At 56.6% G+C, this 26600-nt stretch overlaps 1 protein-coding gene across 1 annotated transcript in view; it reads left to right on the top strand.

The window, feature by feature from the left end:
- Positions 1 to 302: 302 nt before the first annotated feature.
- Positions 303 to 26600, top strand: part of CD5 (CD5 molecule) — a 29071-nt gene continuing 2773 nt past the window's right edge. Inside the window, exons 1-8 of the mRNA XM_062197388.1 lie at positions 303 to 892; positions 5088 to 5107; positions 7990 to 8103; positions 18745 to 18783; positions 22537 to 22839; positions 23283 to 23345; positions 23551 to 23874; positions 25443 to 25736. Of these exons, the coding sequence (XP_062053372.1) occupies positions 303 to 892; positions 5088 to 5107; positions 7990 to 8103; positions 18745 to 18783; positions 22537 to 22839; positions 23283 to 23345; positions 23551 to 23874; positions 25443 to 25736 (1747 nt within the window). The remainder of the gene's footprint in view (positions 893 to 5087; positions 5108 to 7989; positions 8104 to 18744; positions 18784 to 22536; positions 22840 to 23282; positions 23346 to 23550; positions 23875 to 25442; positions 25737 to 26600) is intronic.

Below are 26600 nucleotides of genomic sequence, written 5' to 3'. Positions count from 1 at the left end.
TCATTACTGATGTCATCGCCATCATCATCGTCATTACTGACATCATCATCACCATCATCACTGTTGTCATCATCGTCATTACTGACGTCATCATGACTGGCATCATCACCATCATCCTCATCACTGTTGTCATCACCATCGGCATTACTGACATCATCATCACCATCATCACCATCATCACTGTTATCACTATCATCATTACTGATGTCATCACCATCCTCATCACTGATGTCATCACCATCATCATCATTACTGACATCATCATCATCATCATCATCACTGTTGTCATCACTGTCATCGTCATGACTGGCATCATCACCACCATCATTGATGCCATCACCATCATCCTCGTCACTGTTGTCATCACCATCGTCATTACTGACATCATCATCACCATCATCACCATCACTGTTGTCATCACCACCGTCATTACTGATGTCATCACTGTCATCGTCATCACTGTTGTCATCATCATTACTGATGTCACCACCATCATCATTGCTGTTGTCACCACCATCTTCATTACTGACATCATCATCACCATCATCACCATCACTGTTGTCATCACCACCGTCATTACTGTTGTCATCACTGTCATCGTCATGACTGGCATCATCACCACCATCATTGATGCCATCACCATCATCCTCGTCACTGTTGTCATCACCATCGTCATTACTGACATCATCACCATCATCATCCTCATCACTGTTGTCACCACCATCATTACTGATGTCATCGCCATCATCGTCATCATTACTGACATCATCATCATCATCACCGTCATCGCTGTTATCATCACACACAAAGCCAATACTTGCTTCCAGACCACCCCATGGGGTCAACTCCACATGGCCCTGCCCTCAGCAGAAATTAAAGGATTAAGAGCATGGTACCCATTCCTGCCCCTTCCCTTCTCCACCTCAGACAGAGAGAGGCCCATCTCCAGACTGTCTGTGTGGACCTGCTCTTCCCCTAGACCATGCTGACTGTATTGGGGCCTGTCCCCTGGAACCTCAGCCTGATCTCTAATATAGCCTTGAACTTGAACTTCAACCTGATCTCTAACAGAGCTGGTGGCCTTGGTTTCTCAGAACCTCCACTAGGGGCCCAGCGTACACACGATTAAAGACAAATACAAGTCAGAAGGAGAGCCCTGGATACTCAGTAAATCATTAAATATGTGTCCTATCTCAGATCTTCCCCTTGGGGTGGGCGTGGGACCCTCCCTCCCTGACTGCCCCAGGTACCTGGAATGCCTGTCACAAGAAAGGAAAACCCGGTCCCTAAGGTGGTCATACATCTCTTCAGGGGCACCTCTCTAAGCAAACTCAGTGTCTCAGCATTTACATTTGCACAGCTGAGCAGGGGTGAGGATTACTCATTCAGTGTTTATAAAGGACTTCGGTGTCAGGCAGACATTTGGCCCTGTGGTTAAGATGCTGCTTGTGGCTCCCTTGTCCCCTGTCAGAGTGCATGGGTTCAATGCCCAGCCCTTCTCTTGACTCCGGCTTCCTGCCAGTGCAGACCCCGGGAGGCAGCAGGTGGCCATGACTTGGGTGAGTGAGCTCCTGCCTCCCACACAGGAGATCTGCACTGGGTTCTGGCTCTGGCCCCGGCCTCAGCAGCGGCTACGCTATGGAGGGCGCTTGGAGAGTGAATCAACAGGTGACAGTTTTTCTCTCTCTGCCTTCTGCCTCTCAAATGAAAAAATAAGGAGAAGAAAAGAAAATGATCTATTAAAAAAGAAAACAAAAATTCTACTTAAAGGAAATAAGGTAATAGAGAAAAGACTATGTAAAAATATTCATCACCCAGTTTTTTTTTTTTTTTTAACTAGCGAAAAAAGTAAATAACAAAAATGTTCAATACTGGGGATTAAAGAAACATCCAGATGTTTATGTATTAGTTATTATGGAGTCATGCTTTTAAAGATTTATTTTATTTATTTGAAAGGCAGAGTTACAGAGAGAGGTAGAGACAGAGAGAGAGGTCTTCCATCTGCTGGTTTCACTCCCCAGATGGCCACAATGGCCAGAGCTGTGTCAATCCGAAGCCAGGAGCCAGGAACTTCCTCCTGGTCTCCCACATGGGTGCAGGGGCCAAAGCACTTGGGCCATCTTCTACTGTTTTTCCAGGCCATAGCAGAGAGCTCGATCGGAAGTGGAGCAGCCAGACTCGAACCGGTGCCCGTATGGGATGCTGGCACTGCAGGCCAGGGCTCTAACCCACTGTGCCACAGCGCCGGCCCCATGGAGTCAATTTTTAAGCAATGTCATATAAGCCTGTGACATGAGAAGATTCTCAAGATGTGTTTTAAGAGAGAAAAAGGCAGTTTTCAAAGATTATACATACACACATCTTTATGCATATTTATATCTTTATCATTTATAGGTATACACAGACATAGATAAATGCTAGATCTCATATAAATATACATTTTAAATATATACTAATTTTGAAACAGTATAATTAGTGTAATTATAAACAGAAAAAAGAATAAAAGAATACCTGCTAATATGTCAGCAGTAGCCACGTTGGAAGGGAGGAGTGAAGGTGGCAGAACTTTTCTCACTACCCTGCTGTACACACAGATTCTTCTCAATAAATATGTATTATTTTTATTCTTAAGAAAAATCGTACTATAAAAATGTTCTATGTTACACATAACAACACAAATACATAGGACTTTTTTCCTAAAAAGATTTTCTGCTCACCCTTTCCATGTTATTTTAAACTTAATCATAAGATCATAATACACACACTTTTTGAAAACAATTAATGCAATAGAGCATAAATAAAAACCAAAGCCCAGGCAACCTCACTCTACCATCCCTGCCGAATGCCACTCCCATCATCAGTCGGGTGAACGTTCTGAAAAATCGCCTCTGGAAGTATAGAAACATTTTACCACCGATCCAAGTCACCCATTTGTATTTTAGAAAAATAAAGTTGCAATATATAAATGTTCTGAATCCAGTTTTTTTCCTTGAGCAGACTGCCATGAGCACTGGGACCTGCTGAAATTCAGTTTTTTTCATTGAGCAGACTGCCATGAGCACTGGGACCTGGCTCCTTCTCCTCCTCCTTGGCTGCATAGTGTTCCACCGAGCAGCTGGCTTGGAACTCACCTGCCCTTAGCCCTGTCTTTATCTTCTCTACCCTCCCTAGGTGAACGCCCTCTGTGTATACCAGCTCTCAGCCTGGTGAGCATCGGACAGCTCTCAAAACGTGATTTTGTGTGTGAGCACTAAAAAGAGAAGCTATAGTTTTTGCCATCTCATTCTTTAAAAAACGCTGCATGTTGTGGCCAGTGCTGTAACATAGTAGCCTCTGCGTGTGGCACTGGCACCCCGTAGGAACACTGATTCAAGTCCCGGCTACTCCACTTCCATTCCAGCGCTCTGCTGTGGCCTGGGAAGCAGTGGAAGATGGCCCAAGTGCTTGGGCCCCTGCACCTGTGTAGGGGACCTGGAGGAAGCTTTTGGCTCCTGGATTCGGATTGGTTCAGCCCAGGCTGTTGCAGCCATTTGGGAGTGAACCAGTGGATGGAAGACACCTCTCTCTCTCTCTCCCTCCCCCCCCCTCTCTCTCTGCCTTTGCTTCTCTGTAGCTCTGCCTTTCAAATAAATAAAATAACATTTAAAAAAAAAAAGACTGTGTCAGGTTTTCGGGCTCTGGTCAATAGTATTCTTTTTAAAAGACCCCAAGCCTCACATTAGCGATTGAGGACTCGCAGATAAACCAAGTCCTTGGGGGAGACACAGGATGGCCGTGCCAGGACTCACTCCAGGTCCCCCAACTCCTAGACCCCTCTCACTGTAGCAGCACAGCTTTGGCCTTAACGGGACCCAGGAGCCTGGGCCCTGCCTCTTCCCTCAGCCTGGAAAACCCATCCCACTACCCAGCTGGCACACTTCCACCCATGCTTCAGGCCTCTGCCTGGCTGTCACCCCCTCCAGGATGCCTTCCCAGATAGTCTCAGAGGCGGGAACAGGCACACCTCCTCCCCCCGGCTCCCTCAGGCCTAGCTATAGACGGGAAGCTCGGGGCAGGGGTGGGGGTGCCAGCCTGTTTCCTGTGCCCACACTGAAAGTTTCTCTGTCATTTATGTGTTCGTTTGTTCATGGGATGGCTTTGTGCTGGGTGCTGAGTGTTGGGAGAAGGCTTGGGTGGGATAATAAAAGAAAAGGGGAGGGGGTGATTTACGACTAGCGTTGTGGGTTTCAGAAACACGGCCCCTGCTCTGACGGGCTGGGGGGCAGCGCTGGTTTCCCCACCCTGCTGACGCCCACTGTGAATGCTCAGGACACCCTGCGAAACAGGCTCTGCTCCCCTCCCCTTCCAGAGAGAGCTGGGGCTCCGGAGCCGAGGCAACCCGACTGGGAACAGAGCTGGGTCTGCTGTCCCCCGCGGCTGAGCCGGTACAACCCCATCAAGGCCAGAGGGGCCCCTGCCTGAGATGAGAGAGGGGCTGCACCTTGGGAACTCACCCACCCTCTCTGTTCCTCACGTGCTACCTGGAAACAGGGGCTTGGCTACCACCCGACCACACTGCTAGGTGGACTCACTTTCTTAGCCAAAACCTATGCCCCGTGGCTGACCAAGTCCAATCTCACTTACAGGAACAACAGTGGGGAGACCCCCGAGGCTGAGGCCTCAGGGCCGCGGGCTATGGGACATGTGATTGGCATACACTGGCTGGGGAGCTGGCTGGGCCTGGTGGGCGTGGGAGTGGAGAGGGTCTCAAGGTACAAGGCACCTGCTAGGGAAAGGTGAGTAGGGCCCACGAGGCCAGAGAGGGGGGGCAGGCCCTCACACTCAGATGTGCTAGGGTTTGCCAGCCTGTCACATTGTTGTCATAGAACCTTCCAGAAGCCCTGCAGTACAGGAAGATGGTGACTGTCAGCAAGAGGAAGTGACTTGCCCACGGTCACCCAGCTAGTCGGGATGTACAGCCAGCTTCTGGGCCCCCAAATCCTACACTCCTCCTTCCCCCACCCTGAAAACCATCGTCACAAGCGGAGAGCCACGGTTCCCCAAGGCAGGGCCGGGCCTCACTCTTCCCACGGCTCGCTCTGTTTCAGTGTCAACAATCAGCTCACTGGTGAGCAACTGAGCAGATCCGCTGATGAACTTACCCAAGGCTTCATCCCCCGGACCCGAAACCAGGCTTGTTAGGAACGGCTTGGGTCCCTGACCTGTCCCTGTGGCTGGGACAGCCACCCTGAGCCGCTGCCTGGAGCCAGCTCATGCCCTTGGCCCTTCCCGCAGAGCCCCTCCCTTGACACCTTCTCATACAAGCCCAGGAGTCAGACCAGCCAGGTCCCAGGAATCCCCCACCCCGGCTGACTTGGCCTGCACCCCCCTCCCACAGCCACCAGCCAGTTCCTAACATGATAGAGCTGGCCCCAGATTACCCGACTGCCCCATCCTATAGACGGACCAACTGAGGCCCAGGGCCTCTGTCGACAGCGCTGGACAGAGGTGGGACTCGCATACAGGTACCTGTGGCTACCATCAGCACCCCCATCAGCTGCCAATCCAGAACCAGAACCTCCTACCCCTGCTAATGACCCGGCTCCTACCACTTCCTGAGCCAGGGTGGTTGTGTGCCCCCATTGGGGCTGCCAGGCTGAGCTTTCAAGGGGTCAGGTCACCGAGTCATTCAACAAACAACCACTTAGGGGGCTCTCTAAGCCCTCCTTCTCTGACTGCCAGGCCATCCCCCTGTCTTTGGGAACAGACCCAAAGACTCCCTCGCTCAACCACTCAGCAAACACTGAGGTCCTACTACGCACCAGCCCCGTTTCTCAGCCTCCTTCCTCCCCTCCCACCGCCCCTCCCTCTCACTCTCAGTTCCCCCTCTTCCGCACATCCCCTGTGGCCCTTGCATCCCTGCATGGAGGGCAAACTCCCGGGGGTGCAGGGAGTGACTGAGTCCCGAGGGCCTGACAGACACACGCACACCAAACCCATTACCTGATGTGGCCAGGCAGCACCGGCAGGTATCTCTCCAGCACAGAGACCAACGAGCTTCTGACACCCAGCCCTGGGGACGCGCCATGCCCTCCCCCCCACCTCGGCCTCCACCCTGCCCGGCTGCATGGAAAACCCAGCCCCGCGCTCAGCTGACTTCCTCTTGTGTCATGGAAAGTGCAGCCGCGAGGACAGGAAACTTCGCCAGGGGTCTGGGGTCTGAGCGGGCACAGGGCCTGGGCCCCGCAGGTGGGGGTGACAGGGAAGGGGACCACAGGCGTAACCATGGGAGTAGGCGGCAGGGAGGGAGTGGCGAGGGCAGGCAGAGTGGGGAGGAGGCTCCCGGAGCCCGGGGTCCCCTCTGTGGGGATCTGGAAGGCACTGAGCCCTGGGCACAGGGACAGGAAGGCAGCAACCTCTGGCACTGGGCTACTTTCAGTTTCCCAAAAACCAAGCCACCAAAGAAGAGGAGCAACCATCCCTCGCCCACCCTCACGCCAACATTCTTGGTCTGCTTGCTTTGTGTTGAATAAGAAAGTGGGCGGAGAGCCGTGGAAAGGCTTTGTGGCATGAAAAACGTGGGTTCCGATCTCACTTGTGATCTCCGGGGGCCAAATAGGCTACTTTCAGAGCCTCAGTTTTCTTATCTGTGAAATGGGAAGTTAAGGAGGTCACGCCTCTGGCTGGAGGGGGCGCCTTCAACGTACACCCCTCTCCCCTTTGGGCTGCGGTTATGTAAACTGCCGGGGACAGGGGCCTGGAGGACCACTGACGGCACACAGCTGGTGTGACCCCCTGCAGCTTCTGAACCCCGTGGCTCCAGAGCAAGAACCCTCCGGAGGGGTCCTTGGATTGCCTGCTGCACCTCTGCAACCCTGGTGCTCAGCACGGAGCAAATGTTGGCTCCATCAATAGGTGGACGGAGGAGTGAAGAGGCGGGGGAGGCTGCACAGCCCAGAGCGGAGGCAGGGCCCACTCCAGGCGGGGAGGAGGGAGCTCCAGAGGCTGGGCGAGGCTGGGGGCGGCTACCCTAGGAGTCCTCATTCTGTATGTTCTCTGCTAAGTGAGCAGACGTGGGGAAGCTGAGGGGGCGCAGCCCCAGAGCTGACCCCAGAGGCCCCCAGCCCTGGAGGGCCTGGAGCTGTGGGGAGGGCAAGCCAGGGGGGACACCAGGGAGGGCTGATGAGCCAGACTCAGACCCTCCCATCCCACACCTCACAGGCAGCCAGCCCAGCCTACACCTGCTCCCACCTCCCTGGCTCAGAGGACCCGGGTCTCCTGGTGCTGGAGCAGAAGGAGGTGGGGCTGGGGGGCTAGAGCCTTCTCCTGCCCCAGGCCTCCCCCGGCTACTTCATAGAACCCCAGAGACCTCGCCTCTTCTTCAACAGCCCCCAGGTTGACTAAGAGCGTCAGTGTGGGACCCCCTCAACATGGAGACCTCACACACATGCACACGCTGGGGCGAGCCCAGCATTCTTGGGGGGCCCAACAGCTGTGCCTGCTGAAGAATGACACTTGTGGGGTCACCTCTCATCCAGCCTCACCCTCCTGAAGAAGTGGAGGCGTTCACTTCAGTTCCTCCCCAGAGTCCTTGGCGAGAGCTGGGTTCAGGTCCTCCTTCCCACCTCTCATCCTCCCCCCGCCTCCCCGTCACAGCTCAAAGCCCACTGGGTGGGATTCCTGCCTCAGGGACCTCGTCCCTGTCCACCCTGCACGCCTCAGGGCGTGCCCTCAGCTAGAGCCAGCCTACTTCTTCCGTATGCTCAGCCTGGTTACCAGGCTGCCTGGCCCGGTCCTGGTGTGCGGGTGGCCATGGGGCACCGCGCTGGCCCTGGGCTCCTCGGGCAGGATGCTGGCAGAGGCCGGGGCCACCATATGAACTGGGGCAGGCGGTTTTGCCAGGAGGAAGTTGACAGTTCAACTTCAAACGTGGGTGACGCAGGCCCCCGCTGCCTGCTCCCCCGTCCCACCCCTACCCGCGCCTGCCTGCCCCACCCCCTCCTCCCTGAGAGCGAGACGCAGGGCCGCGGGTGCCGAGCTTGCCAGGCCTGAGGCAGGAGGAGGCCGCGCCCATGGGCTCTCAGCCACCGCCGCTGGCCGCCGTGTCCTTGCTGGGGATGCTGGGTGAGTCCCTGGGGCTCCAGGGGATGGGACCCTGATTCTCCCCACGCCTGACTTGGGGCCCCCCGCATCGTTTCTCTGGAGTGCTGTGCAGATTTGGGGGCACCCAGTCTGCTTCCCCAAGCTTGTGTCTCTCTGTGCTGTTGGGAGCCTCCTGGGACCCTTCCAGGCAGCACCTGTGCCAAAATCAGACTCACCCAGCCATCCTCCAGGCTCCCCGCGGCACTGATGCGTGGTTGTCCCCAGGCAGGGCGAGTGAGCTCCTCCTGAGGCAGTGCTAATGGTGTCGGGGCAGAGACTGGGTCGCAGCAGGTGGGGAGGCTGCCCTGAGCAGATCCGGGTCCTTGGTCCTCCCCAGAGGAACCCCATCCAGACTGGCCAGGGCGTGCACACCCTGGGTCTGCCCGCACTCTGGGCCCAGAGCTCTGCTGTTGGGGAGCCAGCGACACAAGCTAGTGGGCGGTCCTGGGCACGCTGAGGGGCAGTGGGCACTGCGGACTGGGAGGCCCCCGCACCGGCTTCTTGGCTGGGCCATGTGTGACCTCGGGGAGGCCCCCAAGCCTCTCCAGGCCTCAGCTCCCCAGTTATAAAATGCAGGGCCGGTGGAGTAGCAGGTGTGACCTGGAGATCTGAGTGCTTCCCTGGGGTTGGAAAGAGCAGGGGAGAGGTGCTGGACTCCTGGGCGGGAGCCCGGGAAGAAGCAAGCGGCTTCCCAGTTTGATGGGAGGAGATCCGGGGGCTTGGCCTGGAGAAGCTGGGGGTCAGGTGAGCGTGTGTGAGAACGGGGAGTCTGTGTGCACCCCTGGGGGAGAACTCCGTGTATGCTTTTGGGGGCATGGCTCAGCCCCCCGGTGTAGGCATGGACAAAGGCACAGTAACACACATGTTCACATGGCCGCTGGCACAGGGAACGGTAAGAACTACCCAGGGCCTCTGTCTGCAGGCCCGAGGTCTGGAGATGGGTCCCTGGCAGGCTTCGGCGATCTTGCCTGGGAGTTTTGGCAGCATCCCGGCCCTGGGCATCCCTGGGGTCAGGCCCTTAAACTGCCCACCCGCCCCACTGTGAAAGGCAAGCTGGGCCCAGCCAAGCTCCCCGCTCAGGATGGGAGTGAGGGTTCTGTCTGCGGGTCCTCCCTCCTGGATCCCCAGGACTCTACACAAGCCAGAGTCAGGAAGACTGGGAGGCAGGGAGACCACGGGCAGCCCCCGAGCACGTGGGTCCCAGTGTGCATGCCCTGTGAGCCGCGGGTCACGACTTACAACATGCTTTGGGAGGCATTTTCTTCTGTGAGCTTCACCGCAAGCCCATGAAGTAGGCAGGCCCTGCCCCCGTGGTACAGTGGGGAGATGGAGGCCAGGGTGGGGCAGCGGAGCCGACTCGGCACAGCTCCCTGCCCTCCTGAGCCCACTCTGCACGCTCAGCTAAGAGCAAAGACCCACCAGTGCCTCTCCCTTGAGTCGGAAAATGGCCACGGGACGGAGCTTCGGCCCGAGCACAGCATGTGGCCACCAAGGGCCCGCAAACAGCACAGGCACCCCTGGAGCCAGTCCACAAGGAGATGTGTCCCTGCCGGGGCCCTCCCGGCTGGCACCGAACCTTGGGGACTGTTGGCCCCTGAGGCCACAGCGTGCCTGGATTGAGAGTCACAGGCCAGGGCTTCCCACAGCTGCTCCCCTCTTGGTCCCAACCCACCTGAGCTTGCTCGTGTGCCAGGGTGGGACGTGGAAGGGTCCCTGCCCAGCGCACAGCCCCACCCAGCCCGCCAGGCCCAGCCCCGGGACTCCCGAAGCCAGCAATGGGACGTGGGAGAGTCATGGGTTCTGCAGCTTGAATTCTGCTGCTGGCTGGCCGGGTGACGCTGGACTGGTTCTATACTGCCTCACCTATGAATTGGGAATAACAACGATAGCTCACAGAGGTTTATGAGGATCAAATGAATCCATGCGCAGAGGGCTTTAGCGCCAGGCCTGGTGGATACATTACCCACAACCGCGGCTCTCATTATGATCACTGCCAGGCTTAAGCCCGTACGGGGGCATCTTGCTGGATGCTGCCCTCACTGCGGCTCTCTCTCTGCTGTCTCACACGGGCCATTCGTTCATTCACGTACTCATTCACTCCATCTGCAAATATTTGCTGAACGTTCCCTGGTGTCCAGCTCTGTACAAAGCACTGTGGGCACAGTGGCAGCCGAGAGATGAGCCCCTGCCCCCACGGCCCCAGGGCGGCCCCCCCGAGGAGACTCCCACTGAGCACAAGTAAAAGTGCACCCCAGTATTTAGGAACTGTGGGCCCTGAGGAGTGCGGGGGAGGCAAGAACGCAATGCGGCACCCCAGCTGCATGCTCTTGGGACCACCCTGTGGCTGGGCAGCCAGGGGGCCTCCCACGAGGTCAGGTCTCATCTGGAAGAGATCAGCCGGGCAGGGCAAAGCAGGGAGGATGGTGGTGGCAGTGGGGGTGGCAGTGGGGGAGGAAGGGCCTGAGAGGAGTAGGGCATCCATAGCAGAGAGGGCGATGCAGCCCTGGCTGGGAGAAGGCTGTGGCCTCTGTCCCAGGTGGCAGAGCCGAGGCCCTCATTGGCTCTGGGTACAAAGGACCAGGTCCCTACCAGGTGCAGAGTTCCCCAACCAGACAGAATTGCCTGGACATCTACACATTGTGCGTGTATGTGCATGTGTGCCTTTGAGCCTGTGTGTGTGTTTGCGTGTGCAGCCCTGTGCAGGGGGCTTTGGTGCAATGTAGAGTGGTGATAAGAACACCTCTCAGTCTCTCCTCTCTAGAAAAACAGGCACTAATGGCTGCGCCCACCTTAAGGGCAATTGCATTAGTTAAGTTGGACTCATTCAGACGGCAAGCGTGGACTGAGCACCGGCATTGTGCCAGGCGCTGCTCTCAGGGCTGGGGACGCAGCCGTGAGCAGAGCCGTCCGGATCCCTGCCTGGGTGGGCCCCACACAGCAGTCATGGTGCCATGGGGAGAAGGTGGGGGGCAAGGTTCGTGAGTGCTGGAGGTCGTGCATGGACGCGGGAGAGACAGACAAGCAGAGAAAGGCCAGGAGATTGGGAGTGCTGGGGAGGCCACTGTCCTGTGGAGGGCTCAGTGGGTCTCACGGAGAGATTGTGTTTGGGTAAAAACCTGGAGGAGGTGAGTGAGCCCACCTGGCACACAGGCCGGTGGGAGGGAGCTGGGGGCCAACATCCGGACTTGAGCTTCACCCACCCACCCCTATTTTTAAGATTTATTTATTTAGTTGAGAGGAGGAGTTACAGAGAGAGGGAGAGACAGAGAGGAAGGTTTTCTTTCTTTCTTTCCTTCTTTTTTAACGATTTTATTTATTTATTTGAGAGGTAGAGTTTCAGACAGTGAGAGAGGTCTTCCTTCCGTTGGTTCACCCCTTAAATGGCTGCAACGGCCGGAGCTGTGCCGATCCGAAGCCAGGAGCCAGGAGCTTCTTCCGGGTCTCCCACATAGGTGCAGGAGCCCAAGCACTTGGGCCATCTTCTACTGCTTTCCCAGGCCATAGCAGAGAGCAGGATTGGAAGAGGAGCAGCCGGGGCTAGAACCGGCACCCATATGGGATGGCGGTACCGCAGCCTGAGGATTAACCTACTGCGCCATGGCGCTGGCCCTAAGAGAAAGGTTTTCTATCAGCTGGTTTACTCCCCAAATGTCTACAATGACTGGAGCTGGGCCAATCTGAAACCAGGAGCCAGGAGCTTCTGGGTACTATGCAGGTGCAGGGGCTCAAACACTTAGGCCAACTTCTACCGCTTTCCCAGGCCTTAGCAGAGAGCTGGATCGGAAGTAGAGCAGACAGGACTCGAACCTGCACCCATATGGGATGCTGGCGCTGCAGATGCTACAGCACTGGCTCCACCCTCTGCCCCCTCCCCCTTTTTAAGATTTTTTTTTTTAAAGATTCTGTTTATTTATTTGAGAGGTAGAGTTAGAGACAGTGAGAAGAGACACAGAGAGAAGGGTCTTCCATCCACTGGTTCACTCCCAAATGGCCGCAACGGCCAGAGCTGAGCAGATCTAAAGCCAGGAGCCAGGAGCTTCCTCCTGGTCTCCCACGCGAGTGCAAGGGCCCAAGCACTTGGACCATCTTCTACTGCTTTCTCAGGCCATAGCAGAAAGCTGGATGGGAAGAGGAGTAGCCGGGACTCAAACTGGCACCCATATGGGATGCCAGTGCCATAGTCTGGGGCTTTAACCCACTGCACCACAGCGCCAGCCCCCCTTTTTTAAAAAAATGTTTAATTAATTTATTTATTTGAAAGGCAGAGTGACAGAGAGAGAGGGAAGGGCAGAGAGAGAGAGAATCTTTCACCCACCGGTTCACTCCCCATATGGTCACAACAGCCAGGGCTGGGTCAAGCCAGGAACCAAGAACTCCATCCTGTGTTCCCCATGGCCCTGGATTGGAAGAGGAACAGCTGGGACTCAAACCGGCACCCATACGGGATGCTGGCACTGCAGACCACGACTTAATCTGCTGTGCTACAGCACCGCACCCTGCTTTCTAAAAAAAATAAAATGGTTTATTTATTTAAAAAGCAGAGGGACAGAGGGACCGGGAAGGACAGAGAGAGAAGCAGAAGCTCCAGCCTGTGTCCCATGTGATGGTGGATTAGAACAGCATCTGGGACTCAAACCCGTGCCCCCACGCGGGCGGTCAGCAAGGCAAGTGGCGGCTTAACGCCTCTCGGCCACAGCACCCACCCTTGAGCTTCCTTTCCTGGGAGCTGGAAAAGCCGCCGGAAGCAGAGGAAAACCCAACGCCCTCATCCCTCCGGGTCCTCAGGTGCCTGTCTTGAGCTCTGGAGCAGAGGCACTTGGGCATGACAGCTTCGGATTAGAGAAGACAATACTGTGTACCTACTGTGCGCTCACAGCAATGCTGCTGAGGCCTGGGGCAGTGGCCCAAGATGGAACACATCCCCGTTCCTGTGAGAGTGAGAATTTGGACTGCTAACATTCCAATCAGCCTGCTGCTTTTGGATTTGGAATTGCAGTAAGGGAGGATAGCCCTGGGTCCCTTCCTCTGGAGCTACCACTGTCACTACTGACACCTCCTTCTTCTCCACACTTGGAGACTGAAGTCATGGTTCCCACGGGAACCTCAAGTCTCCCCTCTCCCTGGGGGCACAGCTGGGACAAGTGTGGTAGGAACAGCATAGGGAATGGGAAGTGGCCATCAGCAGAGCGGACCAGAGTCCCATGCACCACCAGAGACACCCCCCCCCCGGCGCCCTCTCTTTGGCCTCAGTTTCCCCCACCTATGCCATGGGGCAAGAAGGCTGTGGGTGTCCCCATGGTGGATTCCCACAGGGGACTGTCAGGCCATGGAGATGGAGCTTCTATCCTGGCTCTGCCACCTGCTCGCTGTGTGGCCTTGGGCAAGTCACTCAACCTCTCTGAGCCTATCTCACCATTGGAGAATGAAGGTGTGCACAGTGTCTGCTTCACATGGCTGTGAGTGAAAGATGGAACCCCCGATGTGAACGAGATTCGGGATATGTGAAACTGAGCAAGGGGAGTTCACGTCACCATCACAGTGGAGCCGGGATACGGTGTGGAGCCCAGGCAGATTGGCGAGGCCACTGGGAAAGGAGAGAAGTAGCAACTGGAAGGCCAAGGCCGAGCGCGGGATCCACCCGCAGGCCAAGGCTGAGCGCGGGATCCACCCCTAGGCCCCAGCCGAGCATGGTTTCCACCCGCAGGCCCCTCTGGGCTCGAGCCCAGGCAGCGCTCCACGTTTCACAGAGCGCCCGGCCTGAGACACAGGATCTTGGCCCTTTGCTTCCCTGGGGCCCCAGTGCAGCTTCAAGTCAGACCCCTCCACCAGTGACCCTCGGGACAGGTGTGTTTGACCCTCCAGGTCAGCAACACGGGGGAGTCCCGAACCCTCCCGCAAAGCAGGGCAGGTGCCATGCTGGCTGCCAATGGCGGCGGCAGTCAGCGAGAAGTTTCTGGCCTGTTGGAGGGCATTGTGCTTTGGGAAGACAGGGCCACATCTGGCTTCCACCCCACACCTCATCAGCCTGCAGTGGTGCCAGCCCCCTCCCACGAGGTTTCTGGGAAGAAATGGGGTCTGCTGTACAAAACCTTCCCCTTTGCTCTGCACCCGGTTGGGAGTACTGCCGCTGTCATGATCACCCACCACGTCCTGGGCCCTCCCTGGGGTCCTGGGTGCTCACTGGCCCCTGAGTCAGCCACCTGCTCGTCCCCATCTCCTGCACTGCACAGGGGCTCCAAGTGTCGAGGGAGGGTCCAGGCAGGAGCCCAGCTCTGCCGCCAGCTGGCCTGAGCTACATACGACTGTGCTCTGTTCTCACCCCATGCACCGTAGCAGCCGCATCGCCTGTATGGTGGAGTCAGCCCTGCAGGTCCACAAACGTTCACCTGTGATTCCCAAGTCCAAAACACACCTGTGCGTTTCCGGATGCTGCACTGGGCACAAATCCTGACCTGAACAAACGGGAGGCTGCTTACAGCACCGGTGGGAACACAGGTTCCATTGCAGACACAGACACGTGTTCAACACCAGGGCTTAAGGTGCGAGTGACAGTGTGGGGCCACCAGGGTACAGCCCATTGCCTGGGGCTCCGAGTGACGCTCCCCGGTGTGGCAGGGCGTCCTATTTGTCTGGACGTTAGAATCCATTTGAAAAGTAGAACCAAGGTAAGAAGAAACTTCTTTAAACATTGGCTCTAAGAAAATGTAAAATGCAGTACAGAGCAAATAAAACTCATTGGCAGCCAGATGCAGCCCTGGGGCTACCGTGGAGGGAGCCCGAGCCAGGCCCATCCTAGCGTTGCGGGGCAGATTGTGGGGAGGGTAGCTGTCAGCGGCTGGCAGGAATTTGTCTAATCCTCACTAAGAGCTCCTCGGAGCAGGCAGGGTCAAAATGACTCCATCTCCACCAGTGCAGGGGGCTTGGGGACAGGGACGAAGCCACCTGATACTGTCCTGCTTTTTGTGCCCTGAGTCTTGCGAGGGCTTGCCCAGTCCAAACCTCATTTTAGACGGAGGTGGAGGGGGTGGGGGCTTGAAAGGGAGGGAGCCTCCTCTCCCGCCCCGGCTGCCCGGGACTTGGTTTTGGATGGTGGATAATCAGAGGTGGTGGCAGCAGAACCTAGGGCCTCAGGCTGCAGGATTCCAGAAAGATCAGGGAGTCCGCCTGCAGCCCCAGAGCGGGCCGAGGGGCCGCAGGGTGCCAGGGAAGGAGGGTGAGGAGCCCTGTGAGGAGCAGATAAGACTGGAAAGGGGTTGTGGATGATCCAAAGCTGAACATACGCTTGGACAGGCAGGAAGAAGAAGTACCTGGAGACTCCAAGCCCGCGGCAGATCCCCCCACCCACTTCCTCCGTACCCCTAACCCGCTGGGTCACAGAACCCCAGCGCAGGGGAGGAATCGGGAGTTTCACTTCCCAGAGCGGTGACTTCCCATGGTCCCACAGCTCGCTGGTGGCTATGACTCCCCTGGGCACTGACACAACAGAATCACAGTGCCTTTGCTTCCAGGGGAATCCATGAGACCCCGGGCAGAGGCTCACGTGTTTTCCTGCTGATGGGCAGGGCGGCAGCAGGGCAGGGAGCGAGTCTCGGCTCCAGCCCTCACCAGCTGCATGGGTGAGTGCCTGAATCTGTTTCCTCATCTATGGCATGGGGGCCAAAAACAAACAAACAAAAAGACAGCAGTTCCTTCTTATCTGTGGCTTTGCTTTCCAAGTTTGGTTACCTGAGGTCAACCACCCCAGGTAGTTGAAAGTAAGAGATGGAAAATTCCAGAAGTGAGCAGGTTATCTGTTTCAAACTGCACGCCCTTCTGAGTGATGGTATCTGTGCCATGGCGCTTGGTGAGTCATCTTCTGTCTGCCCAGCACCCATCCACGCTTGTGCCCTCCCCACCGCGAGTCCCTCAGTAGCCAAGCAGGTCATCAGGTCGGCTATGTCGCAGCTTCGCACAGCTTGTGGCCAAGTCACCCTTATTTTACATGAACAATGGCTCCAGAATGCAAACGGGTGGTGCAGTAGAGACCTCAGGGCATAAAACCCAGGAGGAAGTTGAGCTCCGGCATGGCACCGTTTGGCAATGCAGAGTCTGCGTAGGGCCCGGGGCTGTCCATGGCTCCAGGCATCACCAGGGGGGTCTGGGATGGGGGAGACTGCTGAACCCACTTCACCGCGTGCTGCTGAGGGCTGACAGAGCTCACGTGTGGTGTGGCCTGGGAGAGGGAAAACTTCCAAAGTGCTGGCAGCAGTGATGTTGGCGCGTTTTCTTCCTGGAAGGTCACTTGGTTCTCCAGCTTGTTCTTGGCTGGGAACATTCTCGAAGCAGCAGCAAGGCCATGCTGTGCTCCATGGGGAGCTCGGTCGCTGACCCCAGGGCTGTCAAGGTCGGGATTTAGGTCGTGGTCCTCTCTGCATCTCCGAACTTGACCCTCTGAGTGCATCGGGTGGGAGAGCAGAGGGAATCTAGGTCCGCCCCTCGCCAGCAGGGCCACCCTGGTCAGGTTGCTGGCCGTCTGCCGACACGTGCACCCTGGGCTTGCTGTGGGGGCTGTGGAGGATGAGCAGGGACGTGTGTGAGGGACCACCCGAGCGCGGAGCGGGCAGCAGGTGCTCCCCCAGTGCTAGCTGCGGTTCCTGAGGAATGTTGACTGCTGGCTTTGGAGTTTCCACATCTGGGCCTCTGTGCTTCCCGGACCAGGGACCCCTCCCACCTGGAAGGCTCCCCAGGGACCTGGAGTCCTTGCCACACTCGCCCCAGCTCTGAGTATTGAGCGCGGGCCAGGAGGGGGCTGGGCTAAGTCCTGTACGCAGATTGCGTCACGTCATCCTCACAACATGGCCAGGAAGCTGCTCTCGCGCTCATCCCCACGACACAAACGAGGAAAATGAGGTTCACAGGGGCTCAGGCTTGCTCCCCGGGCCCCACTGGCAGGAAGTGGGGGAGCCGGTGCTCAGGCCCAGAGCAGCAGAAAGGTGTCAGCGCCTCCAACCCGCCTTGGTCGCACAGCAGCAAAGGGCAGATCGCGGCTCCCAAGCTGCCTCAGCCCTTCCGACTTAGCCAAAGGAATGAGTCTCTCAAGGTGGACTGCCTGGGCCCGGGACCAGAAAGAGGTGGGAGTGAGAGGTCAGGGGTGAGAGGTGAAATGTCGTCCACGTTCTCTGGGGCTGCCCTGCCCACTGCCCTGGGCCAGACGATTGGCAGCCAGACGATCCCTCTCCACCAGGCCAGAGCCCCCCGGGGCTGACGCTCCCTGCTAGCTTGCATCACTTTCCCTTCCAAGGTCAAAGACCCCCAGGGCAGCCGAGTCGGGATTTCAGGAAGACAGCAGTGCTCGTCACAGGGCCGTGGTGACGTCATCACGCTGTCTCCGCTGGCGGGGGCTCACGTCAGACCAGCTTGAGAACTCTGTGGCAGGAACGGGCTTTGTAAAACACACCTGCTTTTCCAGACGCAGTAACAATGTCCCCAAGCAATTCTCACTGCTTCTGATTTTAAGCATTCTCCCTGGCCCAGTGCTGGCCCCAGCTGCCAAACCACGAGTCAGACAGATGGAAATACAAAGAGCTGTTCTTTACGTGATAAAGCTGACCCAGCACACACACGGGAGCCCGAGGCCCCCACACCCCATCCCCACCCAGACAGGGCAGCAGCTGGGAGCCCTGCACCATGGGCCACTCTGGCCCCACTCCATGTCCCAAAGGGCCCACACTGGGCTAAACTGAGGCCCTGTGAACCCACGACCACTGGGCCTGAGTCCGTCTGTCGCCTGGAGCTTGGGCCTCCGCCTCCAGACCTGAGAGCTGTGAGCGGCTAACTGCCTTGGGAATCCTAGAAAGTTGCCGGCAAGTCAAAAAGCGATGCCTGTTCTGAGTCTTCCTTCCATTCCATTTCTTAAGAAAAAAAATGATGGTTGCATCGCTACCAAGGGGTGGCACATGGAGCTGGTGTGCACGCTGAGGGTGATGGCGTTTGCACACATCGTGTATGTGTAACACTCCTAGAATCGTGCCCTGAAGAAAAATCCATTTCACTGCCTGTTCACTTTAAAAGGAAAGTTTTCTTTTTTAGATTTTTTATTTATTTTTTATTTGAGAGGTAGAATTATAGACAGTGAGAGGGAGAGGCAGAGAGAAAGGTCTTCCTTTCATTGGTTCACTCCCCAGATGGCCGCAATGGCTGGAACTGTGCCGATCCGAAGCCAGGAGCCAGGGGCTTCTTCCTGGTCTCCCACACAGGTGCAGAGGCCCAAGGACTTGGGCCATCTTCCACCGCTTTCCCAGGCCACAGCAGAGAGCTGGATTGGAAGAGGGGCAGCTGGGACTCGAGCTGGTGCCCCTACGGGATGCCGGTGCCGCAGGTGGAGGATTAACCTACTGCGCCACAGCGCCGGCCCCTAAAAGGAAAGTTTTTAAGATGGAGGAAAACTCGATAGCTGCAGCCACTCGTTTAATCTCATGATCACTTAGGGTGCCAACCTGGCCACTAAAAGAAACTCCCTGTCCCTGTGATCATGGGGTGGGCAGGCAAGAAGGGCCCCCCTCAAGCTGTGTGTGGGTGTGAGCCGGGCACAGGGCTGAGGGTGGCAGCCTCCACTTCCTGACCCTCACTCTCTCCTCTCTGCAGTCACTTCCTGCCTCGGATGGCCCAGCTGGGATGAGCCAGGTAAGGAAGAGCCCTGTGGAGGGAGGCCGGGAGCAAGGGACAGCCAGGCCACGGTTCCATCAGACTGCAAAGCCATCGTCTCGGCCAGGGTGAGCCCCACCCTGCCCAGAGAGGGCAAACCCCACCACATACACAGATACACACACATGCCCACATTTAAGATGCCCCGGGGAGGGGGCAGGTGGATGCCAGTGATGGCCATGGCGCACCCCACGTGTGCTGGTTGTCGTGGTCTTTATGAGCCACTCACCAGGCACAGAAAACGGACTGGCTCCCAAGTGCAGCTTGCAGAGTCGTGCATCCTCTCAGCCCGGCCCCGCACTCCAGAGTCAAGGCCACTTGCAGCTGAGGCTTGTGCACGGGTGTACTGTGTTGAGTACCTTGCTTTTGACGCTGGACTGTCCTCCTAGGCCAGCGTTTCCCAAACAGAGTTCCGCGGCACATTTGGGACCCTCACTGGAGATCGACAGTATACGCTGGCCTAGCTAAGGCTCTGAGAAGTCCTGCAACAAAGAAATCCATTAAACCTCTTTATTTATTTTTTAAGGTTTATTTATTTATTTGAAAGAGTTAGAGAGAGGCAGAGGCAGAGGCAGAGGCAGAGAGAGAGAGAGAGAGAGAGAGAGAGAGAGAGATGTCTTCCATCCACTGGTTCACTCCCCAGATGGCCACAACGGCCGGAGCTGGGCCGATCTGAAGCCAGGAGCCAGGGGCTTCTTCCAGGTCTCCCATGTAGGTGCAGGGGCCCAAGGACTTGGGCCATCTTCCACTGCCTTCCTGGGCCACAGCAGAGAGCTGGATCAGAAGTGGAGCAGCTGGGACTTGAACCAGTGCCCATATGGGATGCCGGCACTGCAGGCGGCGGTTTTACCCACTACACCACAGTGCAGGCCCCTGCACCTCTTTAAAAGCAGCAACACCACATTATGCCCCAGCCTCTTTCCTGCACGTTAACTGGGATAAGACCACGCTGAATGTGTTTGGGAGAAATGAGGCTGGAGGCTTTCATGAAGTCAACGGGGCCTCAGAGGCACAAGGCAGGGGCCCGGATCCCACATCCATGTCCTGGTTCTGTGCTGTGACAATGGCAGACCCCTCAGAGCCCCAGTCTCCACACCTGAGAAATGGAGACCAAGTCTCCCGGTGAGGAGTCAGTGAGTCTGTTGTGAGTCTGTTCTGGGGGCAGAAAGCCTGCAACAGGTGGCCAGCCGGTGACCTTGGCAGATCCTGTCCCACACTCAGGGCCCCAAGTGCCCTCATCTGCATGAGGGAAAAGGCAGCCTGACCCACAGTCCCCAGCCAGGAGAAACCCGCACCTCGGGATCGCCAGGAACCACCTGGCTCAGCAGTTTAGAAAGTCTCACTCCCTGTGCCCTAACTGCACAGCCCCGTGTCCTCCCCTGACACCGCCATGGATTTGGCCACGTTTATTCCTCTCTTGCACATCTTTCTAGAAGCCCTTTGTGCAAAGACAAATGCAAACACACACACACATGTATACACACACAGTCGGCCATTCACACCCAGGGAGCCAACCATCTGTGGATCCAATGTAGTTAGGGCCTGGGCGTTTAGCCTAGAAGGTACGCTGCTGGTTGGTTCACCCACTTTCCATATCAGAATGCCTGGGTTCAAGTCCTGGCTCTGCCTGATTCTAGCTTCCTGCTGGTGCACGCCCTGGGAGACACCAGGCAGGCAGTCCTGCCACCCACGCGGGAGGCCTGGATTGGGTTTCCAGCTTGCAGCTTTGGCCTGGCCCAGTCTTGGCCATTGCCTGCATCTGGGGAGTGAATCAGTGAATGAATGAATCTCTCTCTGTTGGTCTCTCTGTGTCCATCTCTCTCTCCAGAAAAAAAAAAAAAAAAAAAAAAAGACCTACGATAGCCATGTCTGTATTGAACATTGAACACGTTCAGGTGTTTTTTTTTTTTTTTTTTTTAAAGATTTATTTATTTGAACGGCAGAGTTATGGGATGGGGGTGGGGGAGAGAGAGAACCATCTGCTAACTAACTCCCCAAATGGCCAGGCTGAAACCAAGAGCCAGAACCTCCATCTGGGTCTCCCATGTAGGTGGCACAGGCCCAAGCACTTGGACCATCTTCCTCTGCCTTCCCCGGCACATTATCACAGAGCTGGATCGGAAGAGGAACAGCCAGGACTGGAACACATGCACACACATACATTCAAACACGCATGATCGTATCGGATTCTGGCACTGCAGGTGGCGGCTTAACCTGCTGTGCCACAATGTCAGCCCCGATGTACAGACTTTTTTTCTTGAATGCTAAAACAGCTATTTACATACATTTACATTGTGCTAGGTATTACAAGTAATCTGGAGATGGTCTAGTATATGGGAGCATTGTGCAGGTAATGTGCAAATACTATACCATTTTATGTGAGGAATTTGAGCATCTCTAGATTTTAGAATCTTTGTAGAGGTCCTGGAACCAATCCCCCATACACAACAAGGGACAACAGCGTGTGTATGTGTATGTGTGTGCCTGTGCACAAGCATATATGTGTGTGCACACATGCATGTGTCTGTGTATGCATGTGTATGTGTATATATGTATGTTGCATGGATACATGTTTACATGTGTGTGAATGTATGTGTCGGCGCACACATGTGTGTATGTGTGCACATGAGCATCTATGTGTGTTCATGTATGTCTATCGCATGCATTCATGTGGGTGTGTTTATGTGTGTACATGTGTTGCCTGTGTGTATGTATGCGTGTGTATACATATATGTCTGATGCATGTGTGTACGTGCATATATGTGAATGTATGTGCATGCACTCGCACATGTATGCATCGTGTATTGTGCATGCATGTGTGCATGTGTACATGCATGTCTCTGTGTGTGCATGTATGGTTTATTGTACATGCATGTGTGTATGTGTATGCTTGTGCATGTATGTGTGTATACACGTGTACACGTTTATGTGTATTTTCTCTCCCCTTGTGGAGCTTTATAAAATTATATGACCCACATACCTACCTATGACCCAGCAATTTCACTCTTAGTATTTTCCCAAGAAAGCAGGAAATGCGTTCACACAAATACCCGTACGAAGGGACTTCAACAAGTTCATAGAAAATGCATGTTATCTTTTATTCTACTTTTGCATTATCTTTAAAGAAATTTATTTACTTATTTGAAAGTCAGAGTTACAGAGAGCGCAGGAGAGAGACAGAGAACTTCCATCCTCTGGTTCACTCCTCAGATGGCCGCAACGGCTGGGGCTGGGCCAGGCTGAAACCAGGAGACAAGAGCTTCATCCGGGTCACTCATGTGGATGGCAGTGGCCCGAGCACTTGGGTCATCTTCCGCCACTTTCCCAGGCAGATTATCAGGGAGCTGTATTCTAAATGGAGCAGCTGGATCTCTAACTGGTGCCCCCACCCCCCATAGTGCTGCGGCTTAACCCGCTCCGCCACAACACTGGCCCCTAAATGTTGTGGTTTTTTGTTTTTTTTTTTTAATAATAGGCCTCAGCCCCTCCCAGACCTCTTGGTATGTCCAGGAATGGAGATTCCGATGGGTGGTGTGCACGTGAGCACATCTTGTCCCCTGCTCATAATGCCCTCCCTCATGGCTCTGAACTCAAGGCCCTACTTCAGGTCGGGCAGCCAAGCCTGCAGTGCCCCAGGAAGTTCAAGGCTCACAGGGAGCCCAGGCAAGCATCTGAGGGGGGCAGGGGTGGGACCTTCCCAGTCTGACTGCCTCCCACCTCTTTGACCCCCAGGTTTCCTGGCCAATCTCACCGACTCCCACTCACCGTGCCAGGGCCAGCTGGAGGTCTACACCACGGGCTCATGGCACACCGTGTGCAGCCTCAGCTGGGGCAGGAGCTCAGAGGGCTGGAAGGACCCCTGGAAGGCCTCAAAGCTCTGTCAGCAGCTGCATTGTGGGGAGGCCCTGGCGGTTGGCCCCTTCCATCACTTCAACAAACCCCGCAACCAGATCTTCTGCATGGGACTCCCAGGGTCCTTTGCCAACTGCAGCAGAAGGACCAGCCAGTGCCACTCGCTGGGCCTGGTCTGCTTAGGTGGGTAAGCCGCCAGCCCCACGGGCACCCTTGGCTCGGGCATTGGCCCAGAGGAGGCCACCCAGGGCCTGGGATCTGGGGCCTGAGCAGCAGGGGGAGGGGGAGGCACTCCTAATTTATGATCACCCCTCCCGACCAGGTACACATATTGGTGGGAGAGCAGGAGGGGGAAGGTCACAGGGGAACTGGCACCTGACCTGATTCTGTCGATTGCTAACGTGAACGTCCCCTCCAAGCCTCTATTTTCCCATCTGTAAAGTGGGGTGGTGCTACCCACCTCACAGGAGGATGAGAAACAGCATGCGGGTCAAGTGGGCTTACCTAGCAGGTGGCATCCACGCCACGAGCTCCTAGTTGTTCTTGACACTCCGGGCTGCCCCAGCCCTCCTGCCCCCCAAATCCTTCCCTTCTCCTCCTCATTTCCCACTACACTCTCACTGCAGAGCCCAGGAAAACAACACCTCGGCCCACAAGTCCCCCACCGGAAACCACTCCACAGCCCACAGGTGAGAGCATGCTGAGACCCTGGGGGCCCCCCAGGTTGGGGGGGACACACCCAGATGTCCAGTGGGCTCTGAGCTCAGATAAACATGCGCATTTCAGTAGAAGCTTGCCTGGTGCCATACCAGGGACTGCGCCCCTTCCCAGAGCCAACTGTCGGTCAGCTTTTGCCCACCTGTTGGGGCCCAATAGCTCTCTCTCCTTTTCCAGCTCCCCCCAGGCTGCAGCTGGTGCCGGGGCCCCGGGGCCTGCACTGCGCCGGCGTGGTGGAATTCTACAGGGGCAGCCTGGGGGGCACCATCCGCGCCGAGGCCCAGGACAAGAACGAGGACTTGGGGGAGTTCGTCTGTGCCACCCTCCAGTGTGGCTCCTTGAAGGAAGTGACAGCGGTCGAGGCTGCGGGGGAGTGGGGGGGACGCAGGCCTCTGCCAATCCGATGGGGCATCCAGAACGCGAGCTGTACCTCCCTGGAGCAGTGCTTCAGGAGAATCCAACCTCAGGACGGCCGCCGGGCGCTGGCCCTTGTCTGCTCGGGTAAGTGGGCGCGGGTTCGAGGAGGGGAGACCCTGGGCTGACGGAACCGCTGGCTCAGTGGTAGCTGCCTGGGGAAGTGGAGCAGCAGAATCCAGGAGCAGAAGGAGGGAAGAGGGTTTTATAGATGGCTTGGTGGGGCGGGGCTTGCAGGAGGGGTGTTTGTAAATCCAGGGGGAGGGGTGGGCAGTCCCTGAGACCGTGGCCAGAGCACAGAAGGCAAAGAGGGAAATGGGGAGGAGGGTGGAGCAGAGGGTCCTGAGCCACAGAGCCGGGAGGTGGGAGGTGATGTGGTTGAGGGGAGGCGACAGAGGGATGAAACTGCAGGACAGGCCCCCAGGTGCAAAAGAGGAAGGTAAACAGCAGTAGGCCCCGCTGGGTGGGAGGTGGGCGGGGGTCTCCATCCCCAGACTACTCAGAGCCACCGGGACCACTGCAGAGCACGCGTAACGGTCACAGTGGCCTCCGGGGCTGGCTTCCTATTCTCGTGCCCATTTCACTGACGTGGAAGCTGAGCCTCAGAGAGGTTCCATGTCCTGCCCAGGCTCACAGAGCACGGCTTGAGGATTGCCACTCTGGTATCTGAGCCCTGGCTGCTTAACATGCCACCCCACCCTGGCAGGTTCAGCACCGCCTGGGAGCTGGTGACGAACACAGTCCGCAGACCCACAGAATCAGAATCAGGATTCCCATGAGGTCCCAGGGCTTCCTCTGCACAGCCTAGAAACCACAACTCCCAGTCCCCTGGCTTCTTGCAAGCAGGGCCACCCCCACCCAGGCCGCTGGGCAGTAAAATACAGCATCCCCCCACCCACACCCCAGACAGAAGCAGCCCCCCAGGCCCTTGGCCCCACTTGCCTGGCAGGTGACTTGCAAAACCATGCCCAGGGGTCTTGCCTCTGAAGTTTCTTCTAAAGAGAAGATTTACTAGGGCTTTGAAGGTCGATGTTGCTATGGAAACCAGCCAAAGCTCATGAGATCACAGCTCACTGTGCACTGAGCAGAGCTGGCCTCAGCCAGGGACTCCCGGGGCCCTACCCTGACAAGTAGAGTGAACCTGAGTCTCTGCTGGACCAGGCTCCAGCAGCTGAAAGCGTGGCCCTCGGGCACAGGGCCCGGGCAGCAGGATTCCTGGGTTCTGATCCACCTGTGAGTTCTTCAGGACTTGGAACAAGTCTTCCCCCACCCTAGGCCTCAGTTTCCCCCTTTCCAAGCAGCAGCAAGCGAAGGAGAGGGCATTTCTACCAGGCCGGGTTGGTTTCTCACGCTCTTCTCTTCCCACCACCTGGCATAAGAGCCAGCTCTGTGCTGGCGGCTGCCCATGGGCACTGCCACCTCGCCAACTTCCCTACAGGAAGTGCAACTCAGAATAGCTGCTGGCAGGTGCCCAGAGGCACAGGGACAGAGTTTGGTCAGGAGAAGTGAGAGAGAAGATGCGCAGGAGGCAGGAAGGCAGCCTGCCTGGCTCCTGCTCACTGCCAGCCCCGGCTTTGCCAGTGGCACGGGCACCGGGGGTCAGCCTGCGGGCTGGGACCCAGGCTTCACCTCCTCTCCCGTTGTGCCCTCCTCAGATTTCCAGCCCAAGGTGCAGAGCCGCCTTGTGGGGGGCAGCAGCATGTGCGAGGGCACCGCGGAGGTGCGCCAGGGCCCACGGTGGGCAGCTCTGTGCCACAACTCTTCGGCCAAGGGCACGGCGCGGTGGGAGGAGCTGTGCCAGGAGCAGCAATGTGGCGGCGTCAACTCCTACTACGTGCTGGACACTGGCAAGAAGGCTGCCTGGGGGTTCTCCTGTGCCCAGGAGAAACTGTCCCAGTGCCACGAGCTTCGGGAGAAAAAAGCCAACTGCAAGAGGGTGTTTGTCACATGTGAGTTGGTCACAGTGTGGGAGGGTGGAGCTGTTTGACTCTCCCTCTGGGACCTGGTCAGTGAGCAAGTCTCTGCAGGACAGGCCCTAGGAGCCAGACAGAGCCCCAGCGCCCACAGAAGCATGGAGAGGGCGCTGGGGCACGGGGAGCCAGCGTGCTCAGCCAGGTGTGTGACGGATACAGAGGAGCCAGCAAGGCACTGTTAGGCAGCTGGCAAATGGTAACACCCTTCATTCTGTCCTCCACTTTCCCAGGCTGGGAGCTAGAAGGTCAAGGGGTAGAGGGTACATATTTGTTACATGATTGGCAGATAAAGGGAGGGGGGAGTGGCTGGCTGGATGGCCACGGATATACAGTCATGCCAGAGGCCTTCAAAAAGTTTGTGGACATTGGAATTAAGAGAAGAAATCTATGCACATTTCCATGAATTCTCTTATTTGAGAGACATACAGAGGCACACAGAGAGGAGTCTGGGGAGAGAGAGAACGCTCCCATCTGCTGGTTTCCTCTCCAGATGCCTGCAGCGGCCATGGCTGGGCAGGAGCTGGGGATTGAGAACTCAATCCAGATCTTCCACGGCGGGGGTGGGGGATGGGGATGGCGCTGTGTGGCAGGGACCCAGCTACGAGCGCCATCATGGCCACCCCCAGGGTCTGCACTAGCAGCAAGCTGAAGTCAGGAGCCAGAGCTGGGAATTGAACTCAGTGACTCTGATATGGGATACGGGCGTCTTAACCAGCATCCTATCTGCGAGGCTGAGCCCCCGCCCACCCTGGGAACTTATTGGAGGCTCCAGGGATACTGGTCTAAGATGGGAAGGTGAGCAGTTGAAACTAGGCAATGGAAGAAAGCTAAATGGTGGAT

Source organism: Lepus europaeus, chromosome 7 (assembly GCF_033115175.1).
Source record: "Lepus europaeus isolate LE1 chromosome 7, mLepTim1.pri, whole genome shotgun sequence".
In the NCBI taxonomy this organism is placed as follows: domain Eukaryota; kingdom Metazoa; phylum Chordata; class Mammalia; order Lagomorpha; family Leporidae; genus Lepus; species Lepus europaeus.
This window is presented reverse-complemented; position numbering and strand designations above follow the sequence as displayed.